Below are 20524 nucleotides of genomic sequence, written 5' to 3' on the forward strand. Positions count from 1 at the left end.
TGTAAAGAAAAATATAAATAATATGCTAAAGCTTTCATTAATTCTAGTGTCATAGACTTGGTAGGTAAAGCAATAACAGACTTTAATTTCCTAGTGAACTGGTCCAAGAGCATTTTTGATTTTTAAAACATTATAGTGGATCAAGAAACCTGCTGACTACAACATATTAAAACAAGAATTTGAGGGAAATTTATTATAACAGAGGTTAGAAAATGCTGTTGTGTTTTTGATGATCACTTTGTCTCTCTTTCCCCATTGTCTCTACTCATGTGCATATATATCTATGTTATTTTTTATGTTAAAATGCAGAAATGCCTGTCAAAATATGTCAGAGAAAGACATATTTCATAAATACATCTGAAAACATGTACATTCATTTTTATTTGATGTTACCTCTGGTTTTGGATTTAAGAGAGTCTTCTGTTCTATAGTGAGCATTTCTTACTTTTAAAATATACTAATAAATATTATTAAATAAATGATAAAACTAAAAAATAATAACCACATTATATTACCTTGTTATGCAACACACAGAGCAAGTCTGCAAACCACTGGAATGAATGGATGTCTCTGCATACCCAGATAAAGTACAGTCTTCTTAGCTTGTATGGTTTCCAGTCATCCCTTTAAAATCATTGTAATGAAGTTGTAAGAGGAACTGGATACACAATACAAAGTCTACATATTCATGAACCTTTGCTCTTCATTCATAAACAATCAATTAAAAAATAAACAGATCCCAAACAGCCATTTCCATGCCAACATTTACCATAACTCTCAAACAGATATAGTACACAATATGGTGACTAAGATGTCACAGACTGCTGTATTTGTCAGTATTATACATATCACCTGTTTCAACTTCCAGATCAAAAACTGAATTCTTGGATCATGAGAATATTGGCTTATGAGTCTTAGAAAAACAAGCTCTCTATTTCAGTGAACTGTATCATTGTGCAGGAATCAAAAGGTCATTCAGACTTGCCCTCACTTTTAGGTAATACCAGTCCAGAAACTTGGTTGTTTATCCTTTTCTTAATAATCATTTAAGAAAGATTTCACAACCACACACTATGTAATACATTCCAGCCACTCACAATTCCAAGTCTGGATGCTTACTTATGACTATGAGGTAGACTTGAGGTTAAGAAAATGTTCCCTGTTTAATAATACTAAGTATCAAAATAACTTGTAATGCGTTGTCTGAAACAAATGATTTCTGGATCGGAACATGCTTGTTTATGTAAGTGTCTCCAACATGTCCCCAAGTCACATTAAGTATAATATTAGAAAATAAAATAAAATATTCAAAATATCATTCCTTTTTTTAAAAATTTTTGAGACAAGGCCCTAGCTTATCTTGAACTCATGATTCTCCCAAATAAGCCAAAGGAAAGTTTTATTTCTTCTTCTTTTTAGATTTCCCCTCACACATTTTAATGAGACTCTGTCTACTTGAGAAGGGAATGGAAGCAATCTAGGAGCACCATCTTTCTGTCATCTTGTTTGTGTTTTATGGTGATGAATGAACTTACGTTTATAATCCTGGAATGAAAATGCTGAGACTATTTCCCAGTTGGGCAATCTCAATCTTGACATTTGTTTTCTTCAGTCTGCTGCAAACTTGTTAATAAATGAAGGAATGAGGTGATGATATGTTCATCATCTTCTCATAAAAGTGTTCCCTGAACATATTTTTACAATCAATCCAGACACTTGCTTTTATAATCTATTCACCTATTTTTTACTTCTTTTTATTTTAATTTCTTTAAAATATAATGCATTCTGATTACTCTCCCCGAAATCCTATCTTCTCTCCTTCTATCACCATAAGCCAACCTTGTTACCTCCCTATTAGTCCCTTTCCCATATTTCCCAGACCCAGATTTTTGGGTTGCTCTCTGACTCATTTAATATAACCAGGGCTATTTATGTTCACAGGGTTGAACTAAACATTGGAGACTGGTGGGGTCACCAGTCAGAACAAAACTCAAGTCAATGAATGAGTCTCCCTATTCCTGAGCCTATCAGTAGCATATACTTTAGCAATGAAGGGTAGGACCACCAGATCCCCTCCTTCATCTATATAGTTCATTCTTCTTCAGACTCAGAGACACCTTGATTGCAATGGTTATGCATCAGAAGATGGCATTTAAAGTCTTTTCTTTATAATCTGTTTATTTTTGCCTCCTTCTACTAAAATAGCCTCTGATTCATGGACATGTTGTGTGTGTGTGTGTGTGTGTGTGTGTGTGTGTGTGTGTGTGTATGTGTGTGTGTATGTGTTTTATATTTTCAGATTTAATCTATTTTATAAATTTATTACTTCCTTTTAACTTGCCTCAATTAAATGTGAAGTTTATAAGGGTATAGTCTATGCTTTTACATTCATTGCTTTATTTCCAGTAACTCAAAGAATATTTAGCACAACAGCACCTCAGAATACTTGTTAATCAAATATGTGAACAGGGAAACCACTGTGAGGAGATCAAGAAAAAAAGCCTGAGGGCAAGTAAATATTGATAGGAAAAGAGAATGGTTTTGTTTTTGCAAGAAGGATGCTAGGAACTACAGATCATGCAATGAAAATTACTGAACTATTTCTTTTGCCAACTAGAAAATGTCCTTTCTTGAAAACTGAGTAGGAAAACTCTCTAAAGAATTATTTTAGAGGTTAACTAGATGTATTTGTATATTTCTCTATTTGGAGTAATAAGATTGACCAAAATAACATACAGAAGAGTGTTTAGTATCGATGCAAACGGAGTGACCCCAATGCCTCCAGCCACACAGAGACTAACTTCATAGTTCAGCGACTCCTCAAACGGGCTTCCAAATGGACCATCAACATATAACCTATAGAGAAGACAGACAAAGTTTGAAAAGATGAAAAATTAGTTTTCTATATCATGTACCATTTGTGTTGAATCCAAATTCTATGCAATGTGATGGCCTGAACCCTATCTAATTGTTTCTTAGTCGTAAGTCCAAAGGAAGAAACAATTTGTTTTGAGCTATTGAGAGTAAAACATGAACTTTCTCCCATTTCTAAATTAATTAAAAATCTAGGAAACTATAGAGATAACAAAATGTTAAAGCTTGATCATATTTCATTGTTTTAACTGACAAAGTGAAAATACTGGTTGATTCAATATTTGAAACTGGATAGTGTATCTTTCAGTAGTGTGTGCTATGGCAGACATATTTAGTTTCATATGAACTATGGAAATAGAAAATCATAGGAAGAAAGAGGAGGAGGAGGGAGAGGAGGAGGAGAAGGAGAATCTAATATTGTGCCTTTTCATTTCCTACTTAAATTACTAAGTATAAACACTACTGGAGAACTCACAAAAAATTGTTCTTGCTCTGTGTGTGCTATTTAAATATGTGTGTATATGTGTGTTTGTTATACAACCATCCTTAACTAAAAACAGAAATTGTGAATTGTCCACTTAATATCCACCCTCCTTTTCTTAGTAACAGAACATTAATTTTATTGAGGGAAGCAAATGTCTAGCCAGAACAGCACATTTCCCAGATTCCATTAATCTGTTTTGACTGTGTGGCTACTTTGGCAGATGTAAGAAGCTGTTTCACTTGGATGCTGTGGCTCTCTTGCACTTCATCTTTCCTTCTCCATCCCTAATGTCTGAAAACATTCATTTTATGATCAAAAGAGTTATCTGTGATTACAGAAGAATGACCATACTTACACCATTTGTGTCATTTGAGACATCTTGATAGACCCTATATATAAGACACTGCTGTTTTATAATTTTTTTCTATTATATCTTCTCAAATAGTATATCTTTATAGCATGTCTACATGTCATTTATGTTTGGAGGCCACTTAAATAGAAGTCCAGGAAAGACAATATACTTGTGAAGTTAATAATTAGGCATCTGTTAAATGTCTGTAGAATAAATTCATTAATAGGCATTTCTTTGAATGTGGGGCTTCATGGTATTTAGTCACTGCTTATATTTTGTTTTTTACCTTTACACAAGTGACTTTATGTTATTTCAATTTACTGGGTTCCAAATGTGAGCAATTTGCTGTTTCTTGGACATGCAAACATCATTTTGCATCTTTGGTAACTAAAAACCATGTGCTCACCCAGAAATGGGAAACAGACTGAATTTCGGCATTGTTGCTTGAATGATGTCATACTAGAGATTTACTTCACCCACAGAAGATACTGTATATGCGGGAAACACATTCCTATAGTGTTTCACTACACTGAAACATACTGGGTTGTTATTTAAGGTTAACTGTTTACAACAAAAAATGTAGGACATTCTAGGAAATAATATACCTAGACAGAAATTAGCTAGACAGAAAACTTGCAAAGGTTGCTTTTGGGAAATACTGTATCCAGTCAAGGAAGGGGAAAATGCTTTTATCTGAAGAAAAAAAATAAGCAACATTAATATGCCTAATATAGTATTTTAAACATGGAAAACATTCTACTACTAAATACTTTTTAAATTATATATATATATATATATATAATCCTTTCTATGTAACCCCTGTTTTTATTAGCCAACAATTGGAAACTATGTGTGAATACTTTGCATGCTTCAAGACCAACAATGACTTGAACTCTACCCTATAAATTTTGGTATCTTCTTCTGAAAGCCACACCAAGTAAACTAGATAAAAAAATAAATTAATTGAATGTAATGATATTTTAAGAGACCTTCAAACACTTCACCAATAAATTTTATTTTATTTCATCAGCAGATGAGAGGAACCATGAAAAATTTGCTAATTATTTGCTTCAAAAACAACACATGCTTTCCTTCCCCACATAGCTATTCTCTGGTGTTTTGTAATAGCTTTGAACAAGAACACTAGAACTTGGAGTTCCAGCCATTTACTAGGAGTGAGATCACACATGAGCTAAATGACCTCTCTATGCTCCATTTACTTCATGTATAAAAGAGACAAGATGGGATGACACAGAGAAAACCTGTTAGGAATGGAGAATGCAATACAAACATCAGAGATACTTTATTAATGAGATCAGTGTATCTAAGTTATGCCACTGCGACATAGACAGAGAGGTGTATAGAACCCAAAACAAGATAGGGATAGCATTGATTTGCTCTGATGGATCTCTGAGAATCAACTGCTTTTCATTTGATAGACTTTTATTAAATTGTTATGAATTGATAGATTTACTCATTAAGGACATACATAAATGAGCTCTTATGTAATATTTTGAAACCTGCATTTACTATGAAATATTTAAATCAGCTTAGTCTATAACTCAAAGATTTATTATTTTTATGTTATTAATATTGCTACTTGTTTTGTTATTTTAACTATATTCAGAATCATTTACAATAGTGTTAAAATCATATACTCCATGTTATTTAATGCCACCAGACTGTGCAAGAGCAAAGAAGTGTCTCTGACTCCAACTATAACCTAGTATCAACTTGTCAGTCTTCAGCCTCTATACTCTAAACACACACACACACACACAAAGGACCCAAGACCCAATCAATGGTTAAGGGAAAAGATAATCACAAAATCACTAGTGACAAGACCTAGATTTTATGAAAAGTAGAAAGAGGAAAAAAATCACTTAGATATAATTTTTTGTACATTAATGTGAATAATGTAAAATTTTCCTTGGCTTTCATTTATGAATGGCAGTGGCAAAACTACAGAGATTACATATAATTGTTCACTTCTTCAAAACTGCAATCGGTCCAATCAAAATAAGAACATATTTTTAAACTTCAGTAGATAAGTGTTAAAAAGTTTTATTATGAAAAACAGCATATCTAAGAGAAGGAGCCATGTATTTGCAACACTCACCACAAACTATACAATCATTTTCTACATTTTAATAAATGTTTTTACCTTATGACAATTTTCATTCATATTTTCTCAATTGTTTTAGTTAATAGTTAAGATGGAGTTGATTAACCTGTCTTTTGAGTATTTAATAGAGAAATTAATCAACTGTAACTTAATCCAATTATATGAATGACAAAAATATATTCAATAGTTCTTAAAAATCTTCTGTCTAGCCTTTCCTTTCTGCTGGAACAGACTCTTCAGGGAAGACTCCAAATCCTGACCCATCCGAGAGGACCCCTACACTTAAGCAGTTTGTAAGACCATCCCCTGGCTCCTGCCCTCACCTCACCCCTACCCCAACCCCCATCCCCAGCTCTGGAGTCCCAGAGCTACTACTGTGAGCCTGATGGACTCTGGACCCACCAAAAACCCTGCCACTCCCCTTCAGTCCCTTCTGCTCCTTCTGCTTGTTCCAGTCTGCTGGAGCAGACTCCTAGCTGGTCTGCTCCCAGGAAGACACCATATCCTGACTCATCCTAGAGGACCCACTGTACTCAGAGCAGTTAAAGATCCGCTGCACCCAGAGCAGTTGGATAACAGCTTGACGGCTCCACTGAAGACCAAGCAATCTAAAGGCCTCCCAGGAGATCTACTGCAGCCAGGACAACAGATAAGCAGCTTCTCTGCCCTGGTGAAGAGGCTGGCCCCACAGGTGGTCTGCAACAGCCAAGACTGCAGGCCTACCAGGAAACTTGAAGGAACTCAGAGACAAAAGAGGCAGTCTCCAGAAAGTCACCCAGACCAGCTAACACCAAGGATTTCCAGATGGAGAAAGGCAAATGCAAGACCATAAGCATCAGAAGCCAGAATTCATGGGCATTATCAGAACCCAGTTCTCCCATCACAGCAAGCCCTGAATACAACAACACATCTGAAAATCAGAAATCTTTCCTAAAATTCTATATCATAAAGATAATAGATTTCTTTACGTAGGATATCAATAACTCACTGAAATAAATAAGGAAAACACAGGTAAACAGGTGAAGAAATTGAATAAAGCAATACAAGGCCTAAAAGGGGAAGTAGAAACAATAAAGAAAACACAAATGAAGGCAAACCTGCAAACGAACAACCTAGGTAAGAGGTCAGGAATTAGAGATGTAAGTATCACCAATAGAATACAAGAGATCGAAGAGAGAATCTCAGGTATAGAAGATACAGTAGAAGAGATAGACACAACTGTCAAAGAAGATTCAAAACCTAAAAATATTCTAACTTAAAACATCCAGGAATTTCAGGACACAATGAAAAGACCAAATCTAAGAATAATCAGAATAGAGGAAAATGAAGATTCCCAGCTCAAAAAACTTGAAAATGTCTTCAACAAAATCATAGACGAAAACGTCTCCAACTTAAAGAAAAACATGGCTATAAAGATACAAGAAGCCTATATAACACCAAATAAATGGGACCAGAAAAGAAAATCCTCTCATCACATAATAATCAAAACATTAAACACACAGAACAAAGAAAGAATATTAAAATCTGCAAGGGAAAAGGGCCAAGTAACATACAAAAGTAGACCTATCAGAATTTACACCAGACTTCTCAACAGAAATGATGAAAGCCATAAGAGCCTGGTCAGAGGTCATACAGACTCTACAAGAACACAAATGCCAGCTCAAGCTACTATACCCATCAAAACTCTCAATCAACATAAATGGAGAAATCTAAATATTCCAGGACAAAGACAAATTCAAACTACCAATACATCCCTACAGAGGATTCTAGAAGGAAAACTCCAATACAAGAAAGGTACCTACAGCAAAGAAAGGGCAAGATATTAAGCATCTCACAACAAAGCCAAGAGGAGAAAGCCACAAGTACATAAAGCCACCTATAAAAATAACATATCAGGAATCAACAGCCATCTCTCTTTAATATTTTTTAATATTAATGGACTCAAATCACCTATAAAAAGACACAAGCTAGCAGAATGCATATGCAAACAAGGTCCAGAATTTTGCTGCATCAAAGAAACACACTTCAATAACAAGACAGACACTATCTCACAGTAAAAAGATGAAAAAAAGGTCTTCCAAGCAAATGGTCCCTGGAAACAAGCAGGAGTTGCCATCCTAACATCCAATAAAAAAAAGGCTTTCAACCAAAAGTTATAAAGAGTAATGATGGATGGACACTTCATATTCATCAAAGAGAAACTCCATCAAGATGAACTCTCAATTCTAAACATCTACTCCCCAAATGCAAGGGCACCCACATTCATAAAAGAAACTTTACTAAAGTTCAAAACAAACATTGAAACCTACACAATAACAGTGGGAGACTTCAACACTCCACTTTCACCAACAGACACATCATTGAAAATAAACAGAGACACAGTGAAACTAAGAGAGGTTATGAACCAACTGGATTTAACAGATATTTATAGGATATTTCACCCTAAAACAAAATAATACACCTTATTCTCAGCACCTCATGGTACCTTTTCCAAAGTCAATCATATAATTGGTCACAAAGCAACACTCAACCAATACAAAAATATTAAAATAATATGCATTCTATCACCATGGCCTAAGGCTGGTCTTCAAGAACAGCAAAAACTATAGAAAGCCCACATTACACATGGAAACCAAACAACTTTTTACTCAATGATAGCTTGGTGCGGGAAGAAATAAAGAAAGTAATTAAAGACTTCCTGGAATTTAATGAAAATATTAAGACATCATACCTAAGCTTATGGGACACAATGAAAGCAGTGCTAAGAGGAAAGTTCATAACACTAAGTGCCCTGATTAAAAAACAAAACAAAACAAAACAAAACGAAAAACAAAAAAACTGGAGCGATCTTACACTAACAACTTAACAGTACACCTAAGAGCTCTAGAACAAAAAGAAGCAAATACACTCAGGAGGAGTAGAAGGCAAGAAATAGTCAAATTCAGGGCCAAAATCAACCAAATAGAAAGAAAGAAAATAATAAAAAGAATCAACAAAACCAGAAGCTGGTTCTTTGAGAGAATCAACAAGATAGATAAACCCCTAGCCAAACTAACTAAAGGGAGGAAAGACAGTATCCAAATTAACTAAATCAGAAATGAAAAGGGAGACATAACAAGAGAAATGGACAAAATTCAAAAAATCATCAGATCCTACTATAAAAACTGGAACAAAACTAGAAAATCTAGATGAAACGGATGGTTTTCTAAACAGATACCACATACCAAAGTTGAATCAAGAGCAGGTAAACTAAACAGGCTCATATTTCACAAGGAAATAGAAGTCACTAAAAACTTACCATCCACACTGAAACTAATAGAAAAGAAACTGGGGAAGACCCTTGAGGACATGGGCACAGGGGAAAAGTTCCTGAATAGATCACTAATAGCTTATGCTTTAAGATCAAGAATTGACAAATGGGACCTCATAAAATTACAAAGTTTCTGTAAGGCAAAGGACACTGTCAAAAGGACAAAATGGCAACCATCAAATTGGGAAAGGATATTCACCAACCCCACATCTGATAGAGAGCTAATAACCAATATATACAAAGAACTCAAGAAGTTAGACCACAGGGAACCAAATAACCCTATTAAAAATGGGGTACAGATCTTAACAAAGAATTTTCACCTGAAGAAATTCGGATGGCTGAGAGGGACCTTAAGAAGTGTTCAACATCATTAGTCATTAGGGAAATGCAGATCAAAATAACCCTGAGATTTCACCTTACACCAGTCAGAATGGCTAAGGTCAAAAACTCAGGAGACAGCAGGTGTTGGCGAGGATGCAGAGAAAGATGAACACTCCTCCACTGCTGGTGGGGCTGTAAGATGGTGCAACCACTGTGGAAATCAGTCTGGAGATTCCTCAGAAAACTGGACATGAGACTTCCAGAGGACCCTGCTATACCTCTCCTGGGCATATACCCAAAGGATTCCCTGGCATGCAATAAAGACACACACTCCATTATGTTCCTAGCAGCCTTATTTATAATAGCCAGAAGCTGGAAAGAACCCAGATGCCCCTCAAAGGAGGAATGGATACAGAAAATGTGGTATATTTACACAATGGAATACTACTCAGCAATCAGAAACAATGAATTCACAACATTTTTAAGCAAATGGTTTGATCTGGAAAATATCATCCTAAGCGAGCTAACCCAATCACAAAAGAATACACATGGAATGCAATCTCTGATAAGTGGATATTAATTAGCCCAGAAGCCCTGAATACCCAAGGCACAAATTGCATAACAAATGACTCCCATGAAGAAGTATGGAGAGGGTCCTGATCCTGGAAAGGATTGATCTAGCATGGGAAGGGAATATAAGGACAGAGAAAAAGGAGGAAGGTGATTGGAGAAGGGATGGAGAGAAGAAGGTTTATGGGACATATGGGGAGGGAGGATCTGGGAAAGGGGAAATCATTTGGAATGTAAACAAAGAATACAGAAAATAAAAATATTAAAAAAATAAATGAAATACAAAATAAAATATATAATATAATTAAAAAAAAGAAACTTACCATCCAAAAAACCCCAGAGTCAAATGGATTTAGTGAAGAATTCTACCAAACCCTCAAAGAAGACCTGATACTAATTTTCATCAAACTATTCCATAAAATAAAAAGAGAAGGAACACTACCTAACCTTTTCTATAAGTAAAGCTATTTACTGCAAACCAACAGTCAATATCAAATTAAATGGAGACATACTTGAAGCAATCCCACTGAAATTTGGAACAAGGCAAGGATGCCCACTTCCACATATCTATTCAATATAGTATTCAAAGAACTAGCTAGAACAATAAGACAAAAAAAGAGATCAAGGGGATACAAACTGGCAAAGAGGAAATAAAGGTATTACTATTAGCAGATGATATGATAAGAGACCCCAAAACTTCTACAAGAGAAATTCTATAACTGATAAACAACTTCAGCAAAGCGCTGGATATAAAATTAACTCAAATAAATCTGTAGCGTTCCTTTATACAAATGATAAACAAGCTGATAAAGAAATTATGAAGAAACAACTTTCTTCATAATAGCCACAAATAATATAAAATATTTTGGGGTAACTCTAACCAAAAAGTGAAAGACCTATATAACAATAACTTCAAGACTCTCACGAAATAAATAGAATAAGATCTCAGAAAATAGAGAGTTCACCCATGGACATGGATTGACAGAATTAACGTAGTAAAAATGGCCAACTTACCAAGGGCAATCTATAGATTCAATGCAATTCCCATCAAAATCAAAACACAATTCTTCAAAGACATGGAAAGAGCAATTCTCAAATTCATCTGGAAAGGGAAATAGCCCAGAATAGCAAAAACAATTCTTAACAATAAAAGAATGGCTGGGGGGAATCACCATTCCTGACCTCTAGCTTTACTACAGAGCAATAGTGATAAAAACTGCATGGTATTGGTACAGGGTGATCAGTGGAATAGAACCGAAGATGCAGAAGTAAAATTACACACTTATGGACACTTGATCTTTGACAAAGAACCCAAAAATATACAATAGAAAACTAAAGCTTCTTCAATAAATGGTGCTGTTCTAACTGGTTGTCTGTATGTAGAAAAATGAAAATAGACCCATATCTCCTTGCACAAAGCTCAAATCCAAGTGGATCAAGGACCTCAATATAAAATTGGTTACACTGAATCCAGTGTAACATAGAAGAGAAAGAGGGAAAGACTCTTGAACTCATTGGCACAGGGGTAAATTTTCTAAACAGAACGCCAATGGCTCAGGCTCTAAGATCAAGAATTGATAAATGGGACCTAATGAAACTGGAAAGATTATGCAAGGCAAAGGGCATAGTCAATAAGACAAATAGGCAACCTATAGATTGGGAAAAAACCTTCACTAACCCCACATCTGATAGAGGGCTAATATCCAAAATTTATAAAGAACTGAAGAAGCTAATCACTAAACAACCAAACAACCTGGTCAAAAAATGGGATATCAAACCAAATGGAGATTTCACAACTAAGGAATTTCAAATGGCTGAGAAGTAACTAAAAAAATGCTCAAAGTCCTTGCACAAAATGCTTAGTGATCAGAGAAATGCAAATAAAAAGACACCTTATACCAATCAGAATGACTAAGATCAAAACCTCAGGTAACAACACATTTCGAAGAGGATGTAGAGAAAGAGGAACACTCCTCCATTGCTGGTGGGATTGCAAACTGATACAACCACTCTGGAAATCTATCTGGAGGTTCCTCAGAAAATTGATCTATCTAAAGACCCAGCAATACCACTCTTGGGATTATACCCAAAAGATGCTCCACCATACCACAGGAGCCCGTGTTTCACTATCTTTATAGTGGCCTTATATGCCATATCCAGAATTGGAAACAATGTAAATGTCCCAAGACAGAAGAATGGATACAGAAAATGAGGTTCATTTATACAATGGAATACTACTAAGCTATTAAGAACAAGGGTATCCCAAGTTTTGCAGGCAAATTCACGGAACTAGGAAATATCTTGAGTGGATAACTGACCCAAAAGAGCAGAATACTCAAGATACAGTCCACAGAACTCAAACAGGTCAACAAGCTGAAATGCCCAAGTGAGAACACCTCAGTCCCTCTTGGGAGGGAGAAGCAAGCAATCACAAGTGAGAAGAATGGACCTGAGAGGGAAACTTGGCAGAGGGGTGGAGGGGGGAGAGGAACCAAATCTGGTATTGGGTGAGGAAAAGGACTGATGCCTTGAGAACCAGCAGAAAGAAAGCAAACAGGCAGCCTCAGGGGATAGGAGGTTAGGGGGACCCTTCAGAATGCACCAGAAACCTGGTAGGTAAGAGACTCTTAGGACTCAAAGGGAGGGACCTTAAATGAACTGTCTGACAGTTAGGAGAGGGAATTTATAGAGCATAACTCCAGCAGAAAGACAGGGCATCAATTGAGAAAAGGGGTTGCCATTCCACAGTCAAAACTTTGACCCATAATTGTTTCTAACTAAAAGAACTGCAAGGGAGAAATGGAGAGGAGCCTGAGGAAAAGAAGGTCAGGCAACAGGCTCAAAGTGGGATCCAGCTCAAGGGAAGGTCCCAAGGCCTGTCACTATTACTGAGGCTATGGAGTCCTCCCCAAAACAAATCTAGCATGACTGCACTCCAGAAAACCCAACAAGCAGCTGAAAGTGTCAGATGCAATATTTGCACCCAATCAATGGACAGGAGCTACTGATCCCTGTGGTTGAATTAGAGAAAAGCTGGATGAGGAGGAGGGTGACCCTGTAGGAGGACCAGCAGTCTCCAGTAACATGGATTACTAAGATCGCTCAGACACTGAACCACCTATCAGGCAGCACATACCAGCTGATATATGGCACCCAACACATACACAGCAGAGGAATGCCGGGCCTGGATCAGTCAGGAAGATGTACCTAACCTTCAAACAACTGGAGGCCTCAGGGAATTTAGAGATCTGGTGGAGTGGGTGGTGGGTGATGGGAACATCCTCATGAAGATGGAGGTGGGGAGGAGATATGGGATGTGGAACAGTTCAAGGGTGGACCAGGAGGAGGAATAAAATCTAGAGTGTAGTAAATAAATAAATATTAAATAAAAAGGGGAAATCAACAAGTATTTAAGTTTTATTTCAGAGCCTAAAACAGAGTATAAAAACTGTTTAATCAAAATTCATTCTGTTCCAGAAGCTGTAGTAATTATTCTACACATAGCTTCACTCTAGAGTCACAGAATAACTTAAAGTAGGGAAAATAAATTTTCATCTTATTTCAATGAGAACTTAAACTCCAAAACATCTAGTGATTTTCCAAAGACCATACCTTCTATTTAAATAAAAGATAATTGTTCAGTTTTTTTAAATCTATCTCCATTATTTCTTTCCTTAATTACCAGTCATTAACTGTGCCTGTCAATCATTATTTATTTTGGTTAGAGAAATAAAGGGCATACAGTTATAGATCATCTATCAGGTAACAGGTTCTTCTTCATCTGGTAGAAAAATGATTATGAATAACTACTCCCTAAAAGAAGATATTGCAGTTTAGACTACTCAGGAGACAATTACATCAGTAAAAGCCATAAAAAAGTCATCAGGGTGCATTAAAGTCTGACATGGTCTTCAAAATCTGTTTTGCTTTAATTAGTTGCAAACTAACATGTGTATCAGAATATCTTGGAAGGTTTATTAAAATACACAAACCAGGACCGTAACCTGGACTCTCTATTCAAAGTAGGTATGCCTAGATAAAGGCTAAGATATGAAACTCTAACAGTATCCTGGGTGATTCTGACATCCCCATTAGAGCTGCATTACTGCAGGAAGTTAGTTTACATATACTGATCATTGGATGTCCAGGAGGCCTATATAACATTTGGATTAAAACTATGTAGGGTGCTTCCTGTCTGCACCTCCTCCTGTAACAACAGATCAGTTTTTCTCTGTACCCCCACCCCAAGCCTGACCTACCTCCTAGGAAGCCTGCTCTACCCTTCCCTACTTCCTCCCCTCACTGGGACCCCACCAAGCCTTCCTCCTAGAAGATATGCTCTAAGACCTGGATATGCAGTTTCACCCTCCTCACTTGTAGCCTGCTTCAACCCAGGACAACCAGGATAAACAACATCAGCAACAATCAGATGGCAAAGGCAAGTTCAAGAACATAATTAACAGAAGCCAATGCAATATGGCACTATCAGAATCCAGCTTCCCTACTACAAGCCCTGGCTATCCTAATATACCTGAAGAAAAAGACTGTGACTATATCACTGTAATCATCTCATGAAGATGATAGATGGACTAGGAAAGAAAAGCCTTCCACTAGATAATAGCCAGGCACTAAATGTACAGAGAACAGAAAGAATATTAAAAGCTGCAAGGGAAAAAGGCCAACTAGAACACCTATCAGAATTATACCTGCCTTCTCAACAGAGCCTCTAAAAGTTAGAGGATTCTGGATAGATGTCTGGAAGACCCTGAGAGAACAAAGATGCAAGCCCAGATTTCTATGCCCAGCAAAAATCTCAATTACCATAGATAGAGAAATCAATGTATTCCATGCCTAAATCAAATTTAAACAATATCTTTGTACTTATCAAGCCTTACAGAGGATACTAGAGGCAAAACTCATACATGAGGGTCACTACAACAAAGAAAGCATACCACAGCAAAACCAAAAGAGGAAAATTACACACACACACAAAATCACAAAAAAAGAGGAAAATCACACATACAAGGTAATACCTCCAACATCCAAATAACGGGAGCTAACAATCATTGGTTATCAATATCTCTAAGCATCAATGGACTCAACTCACTGATGAAAAGACATAGGCTAAGAAGACTGGCTCCATCATTCTGCTGCATATAAGAAACACACCTCAACAATGATAGATACTACCTCAGCGCAAAGGGCTAGAAAAATGTTTTTCAAGCAAGTGCACACAATGAACAAGCTGGACTAGCCATTATAATATCTAATAAAATAGATTTACTTATTTACCAAATGATATGCGAAACCAATGATATGGGAAAATGATTTCAAAACTTACCAAATGATATGGGAAAGAAGGCCACTTCATACTCATTAAAGGAAAAATCTACCAAGATGTGGGTGCAAGGAAACACACATCCATCAAAAAAACCTTACTAAAGCTCATATCACCCATTGCCCCCACACAATAATAATAGGGGACTTAAACACCTCACTCTCACCAATTGGCAAGTCATCCAAACAGAAAATAAAGAGACAAACAGTGGAACTAGCAGAGATTATGAAAACAAATGGATTCAACATCTACAGAACACAAAACAAAACAAAACCTGAAACAAAAGAATATACCTTCCTCTCAGCACCTCACAGAACCTTCTCCAAAACTCATCGTATAATTGGACACCAAACAAACTTCAATAGATACAAGAAGATTGAAATAACCCCATGTATTCTATAAGATCAGCACAGATTATTGTTGGTCTTCAGCAACAACGGAAACAACAGAAAGTCCACATACAAATGGAAACTGACAAACTCTTGATTCAATGATGAATTGGTGATAACTGAAATAAAGAAATAAATTAAAGACTTTCTAGAAATCAATGAAAAGGAAAGCACAACATACCCAAACTTTTGGGACACCATGAAAACAATCCTAGAAGCAAAATCATAGCAGAAGGGCCTTTATAAAAAAAAAATTTGGAGAGATCTTATACTAGAAACTTAATATCAGACTTGAAAGCTCTAGAACAAACGGGAAGTAAAACGGAGGCAAGAGGATTTGGTGGCAAGAAATAGTCAAACTTTGGCTGAAATTAACCTATTAGAAACAAAGAGAAAGATACAAAAAATCAACAAAACCAAGAGATGGTTCTCTGGGAAGAGATAGATAGATCTTAGATAGATAAGCCCTTAGCCAAACTAACTAAAGGGCACAGAGACAGTTCCAAATTAACAAAATCAGAAATGAAAAGTCAGACAAAAGAATAGAAACTGAGGAAATTAAAAAAAAAAGTTTTACTTCCTAAGCCTATATTTCCACAAAACTTAAAAATCTAAATGAAATGGATGATTTTCTTTACAAATACCATTTACCAAAATTAAATCAAGATCAGATAAACTATCTAAATTATCCCAGAACTTCTAAGGAATTAGAAGCAGTCAATAGCAGTCTCCCAACCAAATCAAGTCCAGAGACAGATAGATTTAGTGCATAATTATACTTAGATCTCCAAAGAAGAGATAATACTAACATTCCTCAAACTATTCCACAAAATAGAAACAGAAGAAACAGTACCTAATTCATTCTATGAGGCCACAAGTACCCTGATACCTAAAACACACAAAGATTCTATAAAGAAATGGAACTTCAGATCTATTTCACTTTTGAATATCAATGGAAAAATACTTAGTAAAATTATCACAAATAGAATCCAAGAACATTCAAAACCATCATTCACCATAATCAAGTAGGCTTCACCACAGGGATGCAGCAATGGTTCATTATATGAAAAGCTATCAATACACTATATAAGCAAAGTGAAAGAAAAAATTCACATGATCATTTCATCATATGCTGAGAAAGCATTTGAGAAAATCCAACACCCCTGCGAGTTACAGGTATTAGAAAATTGGTGATACAGGAACATTCCTAAACATGATCAAACAATACACAGCAAGCAAATAGCCAAAATCAAATTAAATGGAAAATAACTTGAAGTAATCCTACTAAAATCAGGGAAAGACAAAGCTGCTGAATTTCTCCATATCTCTCAATATAGTACTTTAAGTTCTAGCTAGAGATATAAGACAACAAAAGGAGATCAAGGGGATACAATACGGAAAGAAAGATGTCAAGATTGTCGTTCACAGATGATATGATGCTATACATTAGTGACTCTCAAATTCTACCAGAGAACTCCTACAGATGATCAACAACTTTAGAAAAGTGGCTGGATATAAAATTAACTCGAAGGAATCAGTAGCCTTTTTTTTATACTTATGATAAAAGGGAAGAGAAAGAAATTTGGGAAAAAACACTCTTCAAAATAGCCGCAAAAATATAAAATATAAACAAGTAGTAATAATAATATGGAAATGAAAAAAATTATATGGATGTGTTAACTTAAAGCATGAAGTATTTAAAAGATATAGCATGTAGTATTAAAGGTGGGGTGGCTCAAATCGTTAATCTCAGCACCCAGGAGAGAGAGGCAGGTGCATCTCTCAGTTTAGAGTCCAGCCTGGTCTACAGAGTGAGTTCTAGGAAAGCGAAAGGAACACAGAGAAAACCTGTACTGAAACATGAAAAAACCCAAAACTTCAAGCCAAACCAAAATAAAAGAGCAAACAAATAAACAAAAACCCTCACACATAGTATAATCCCTGACACATAAAGATATTCTGTATGTTACTAATATTACTTTATTATTATTGATGATTATAAAAGTTTTACTCAAAACACATTTTATATATTTGACCAAAAATATTGCTGAAGAAGAAATGATAACTTCTAGAAATAGAATTCTGAATACACAGGAGAGAAAGGAGGATTATGCAGCAGAGATGAAACCTGAGAAGGTTATCTGAGGACTTGAGAGGTATTACCCAATATTATCATTTGAAGCCTCTTTTAGGCAGGCAATTGGAACTGAGAGTGCACTGAGACACAGATTTTTCTGTCCAAACAATTAAGGTTGTTCTTTGGCAGTGAATCCACATAACAATTCTGACTTCTGTCATAAATAATATTCCTCTTTATAAGCAATGGATGCTAGATGCTACTGCTCAAAGAGTTTAATCCTCTGAAAACAAAGTGGACATAAGTTCTTCCCGTTCTTTTTCAATTATTTGTACACATACTAAATCTTCCAGAGCCACTGGCTCATATTTGGGGGCTTGGTTGGTCAATTAAATCATGTCAAATGTCCTTAAATATTTTGCATATCTGAGCTGTTTGTATAAGGATAACATTATAAATACTAACATCCCGATAGATCAAAGGCAACATCTCTTCAGTCATAACCATTGTGACCTGAGCAGAGCTTATTACTGCTGCTTCATTCTCTAACTTCTAAATCCACACATATTTGGCAGTAAGTGTACTTTTCTTTAAGTCATCCATTTTGTTTTCATTTATTCACCCATTGAGAACATTCACAGAGCAATGTCTGCACTTGAATTCTGAAGAGGGAATGGACGGACCTGGTTTTGGCAATAGGTCTTATGAGAGCTCACCAATTTAAAAATGTGATTAGGGAACTTTGATATATTTTAGAACAATGATCCCCAAATTTATTAGGAAATGATTTTTGAAGGACTTTTCCTTAATATTTCTCTCTATGTGCTTCTGTCGCTCTCTCACACACATAAATGTAGCTTTCATTATTGAGTAATTTTTTCCTATTTCAGGAGTATTTTTACCTGAAGTTCACATTTTTATATTCTCTATTATTTGTTAGATTTCTCTTGTTCGGAGAATGCTAAAGATTAAAGGCAACCATGAAACCTGCTTAGAGTCTACCCTAAATCTCAAATCCCATAGCATAGAGTCTACCCATAGCATAGATTGGTTAGAATACAGTGAGTTTATGCTTGATATGGTATGCTCTTTAAGTTTTATTCTTTGTAATATGCAGCAGATAATTTGCTTTTTATCTTATGTTTTCTGTCATAAACATATTTGTAACTAAAAAGTTTATACCAATGGATCAGCAAAAAAATATTAGAAAACTAAAAGGGGAAAAAAAAGAAAACTAAAAGGATAATCTCTATGTAAATACTCCATTTTTAGTTTAAGTAGAAAATAGAAAATAGATGAGGAGCCACCCATCAACGAACCAAGAGGCTCATTGCCTGCGAAGAGACACAGCTGCCCGCTCACAGCTAATGGACTTAGAAGCCGAGCTTTCTGTCTCCCAGACCTCTTGCAAAGAGTAAATTATCACACATTTCAAGGGATACCCTAATTAGTTAGGATAGGTAACTCAGGACTTGTAAAAGTGCCAAAGAACAACGACATTACACCTTCCCGGCATCAATTTCTGCCAACATTTGACTCTTCCGTTTTCGATAACCAGTAAACTCCTCTTACTTACTTGGGGTAATTTCTAGATTGAATGAAGGGCAGAATCTCAGAGTCTTGGCTTGATGGAGGCAGTAGTAAATCCCGGAATCTTTCTGTCAAAAGAAATGAAATATCAACTGTGAAAAAATAAATAATGAGAGTAAGGTGAAAATAGGATTTGTCATTTTCCTATTGTCTACATACATTTTATAAACAAAATAATATCGTCACTGAAAATATTCTAAAAAGAATATTCTTTGATATGGACTTGTAATAATCATTGAGATCAGAAAACAGTTATATGACATTAAATATTAAGAGTTGTACACTGTTATTAATTTGGGTAACATGAGTCCCAAAAATATTTTAAGAATAGTCATAAAGAGAAATATCAACATTTCTCATAAAGATGAGCATGGGCACCCTGTTCTTTATCCATATAATAGAATACTTACAAATTAAAGTGAAACTGAATGCTTTCAAATGTAACTTGGAATGGAAACACATCAATATATACTCGAGGGTGGAAATTCTCAAAATATCATTTCATTGAGATAGAAAGCAATGAAGGCATGCATTGGTTCAGCACAGTGTATATAAATCCAAACACAGTGATGAGAAAAAGAATGATACTGTCAATTACATTTCATTATAGTTTCCAGGAAGTGGTAGAATGATTTAATAAAAGAAACAACAACACGATTGTGAGAAATTGTTAATGCTACATATGCACTAACTGTATTATGATGAATGAATACATGTTCATGTTTTAAATGTTCTGATTGTATTATCACAGTGACTAAATAAATGAGTTTAGAGGAATCAAGTGAACAGAGCTGGTCACAGACCTAAGCAGAATGGCCATGATGTATTGCTGAGCACAAGGCATACAGTTTACTTACATACGTACAGAATCAGAATCAGTTCTATGGTTTTAATACTATTTTTGTTCTTGTCACCCAGACAGTCTTTAGAACAGAGCTGGGGATGGTGAAGTAGCATCTAAGAATGGCTTGAGGCTTTCTTGTTCTATTCTCAAGTGTGGAGTTCCAAAGCTGTGGCACATACTTTCTCCATTCGTACTTCCTCTTTAATTTGAATCCACATTTTTGAAAAAGTAACTAATATCAACATCTGTT

General features: G+C 35.6%; 1 protein-coding gene across 3 annotated transcripts in view; it reads right to left on the minus strand.

Moving 5' to 3' along the window:
• Nucleotides 1-20524, minus strand: part of Nox4 (NADPH oxidase 4) — a 143363-nt gene that overhangs the window by 24048 nt on the left and 98791 nt on the right. For all 3 annotated transcript variants that reach the window (XM_052159136.1, XM_052159153.1, XM_052159146.1), the window contains 3 exons: nt 19417-19498; nt 2737-2856; nt 516-624 (listed from right to left, as the gene is read on the minus strand). In XM_052159136.1, the coding sequence (XP_052015096.1) occupies nt 516-624; nt 2737-2856; nt 19417-19498 (311 nt within the window). The remainder of the gene's footprint in view (nt 1-515; nt 625-2736; nt 2857-19416; nt 19499-20524) is intronic.

The sequence above is a fragment of the Apodemus sylvaticus genome, chromosome 1 (assembly GCF_947179515.1).
Source record: "Apodemus sylvaticus chromosome 1, mApoSyl1.1, whole genome shotgun sequence".
NCBI classification, from domain to species: domain Eukaryota; kingdom Metazoa; phylum Chordata; class Mammalia; order Rodentia; family Muridae; genus Apodemus; species Apodemus sylvaticus.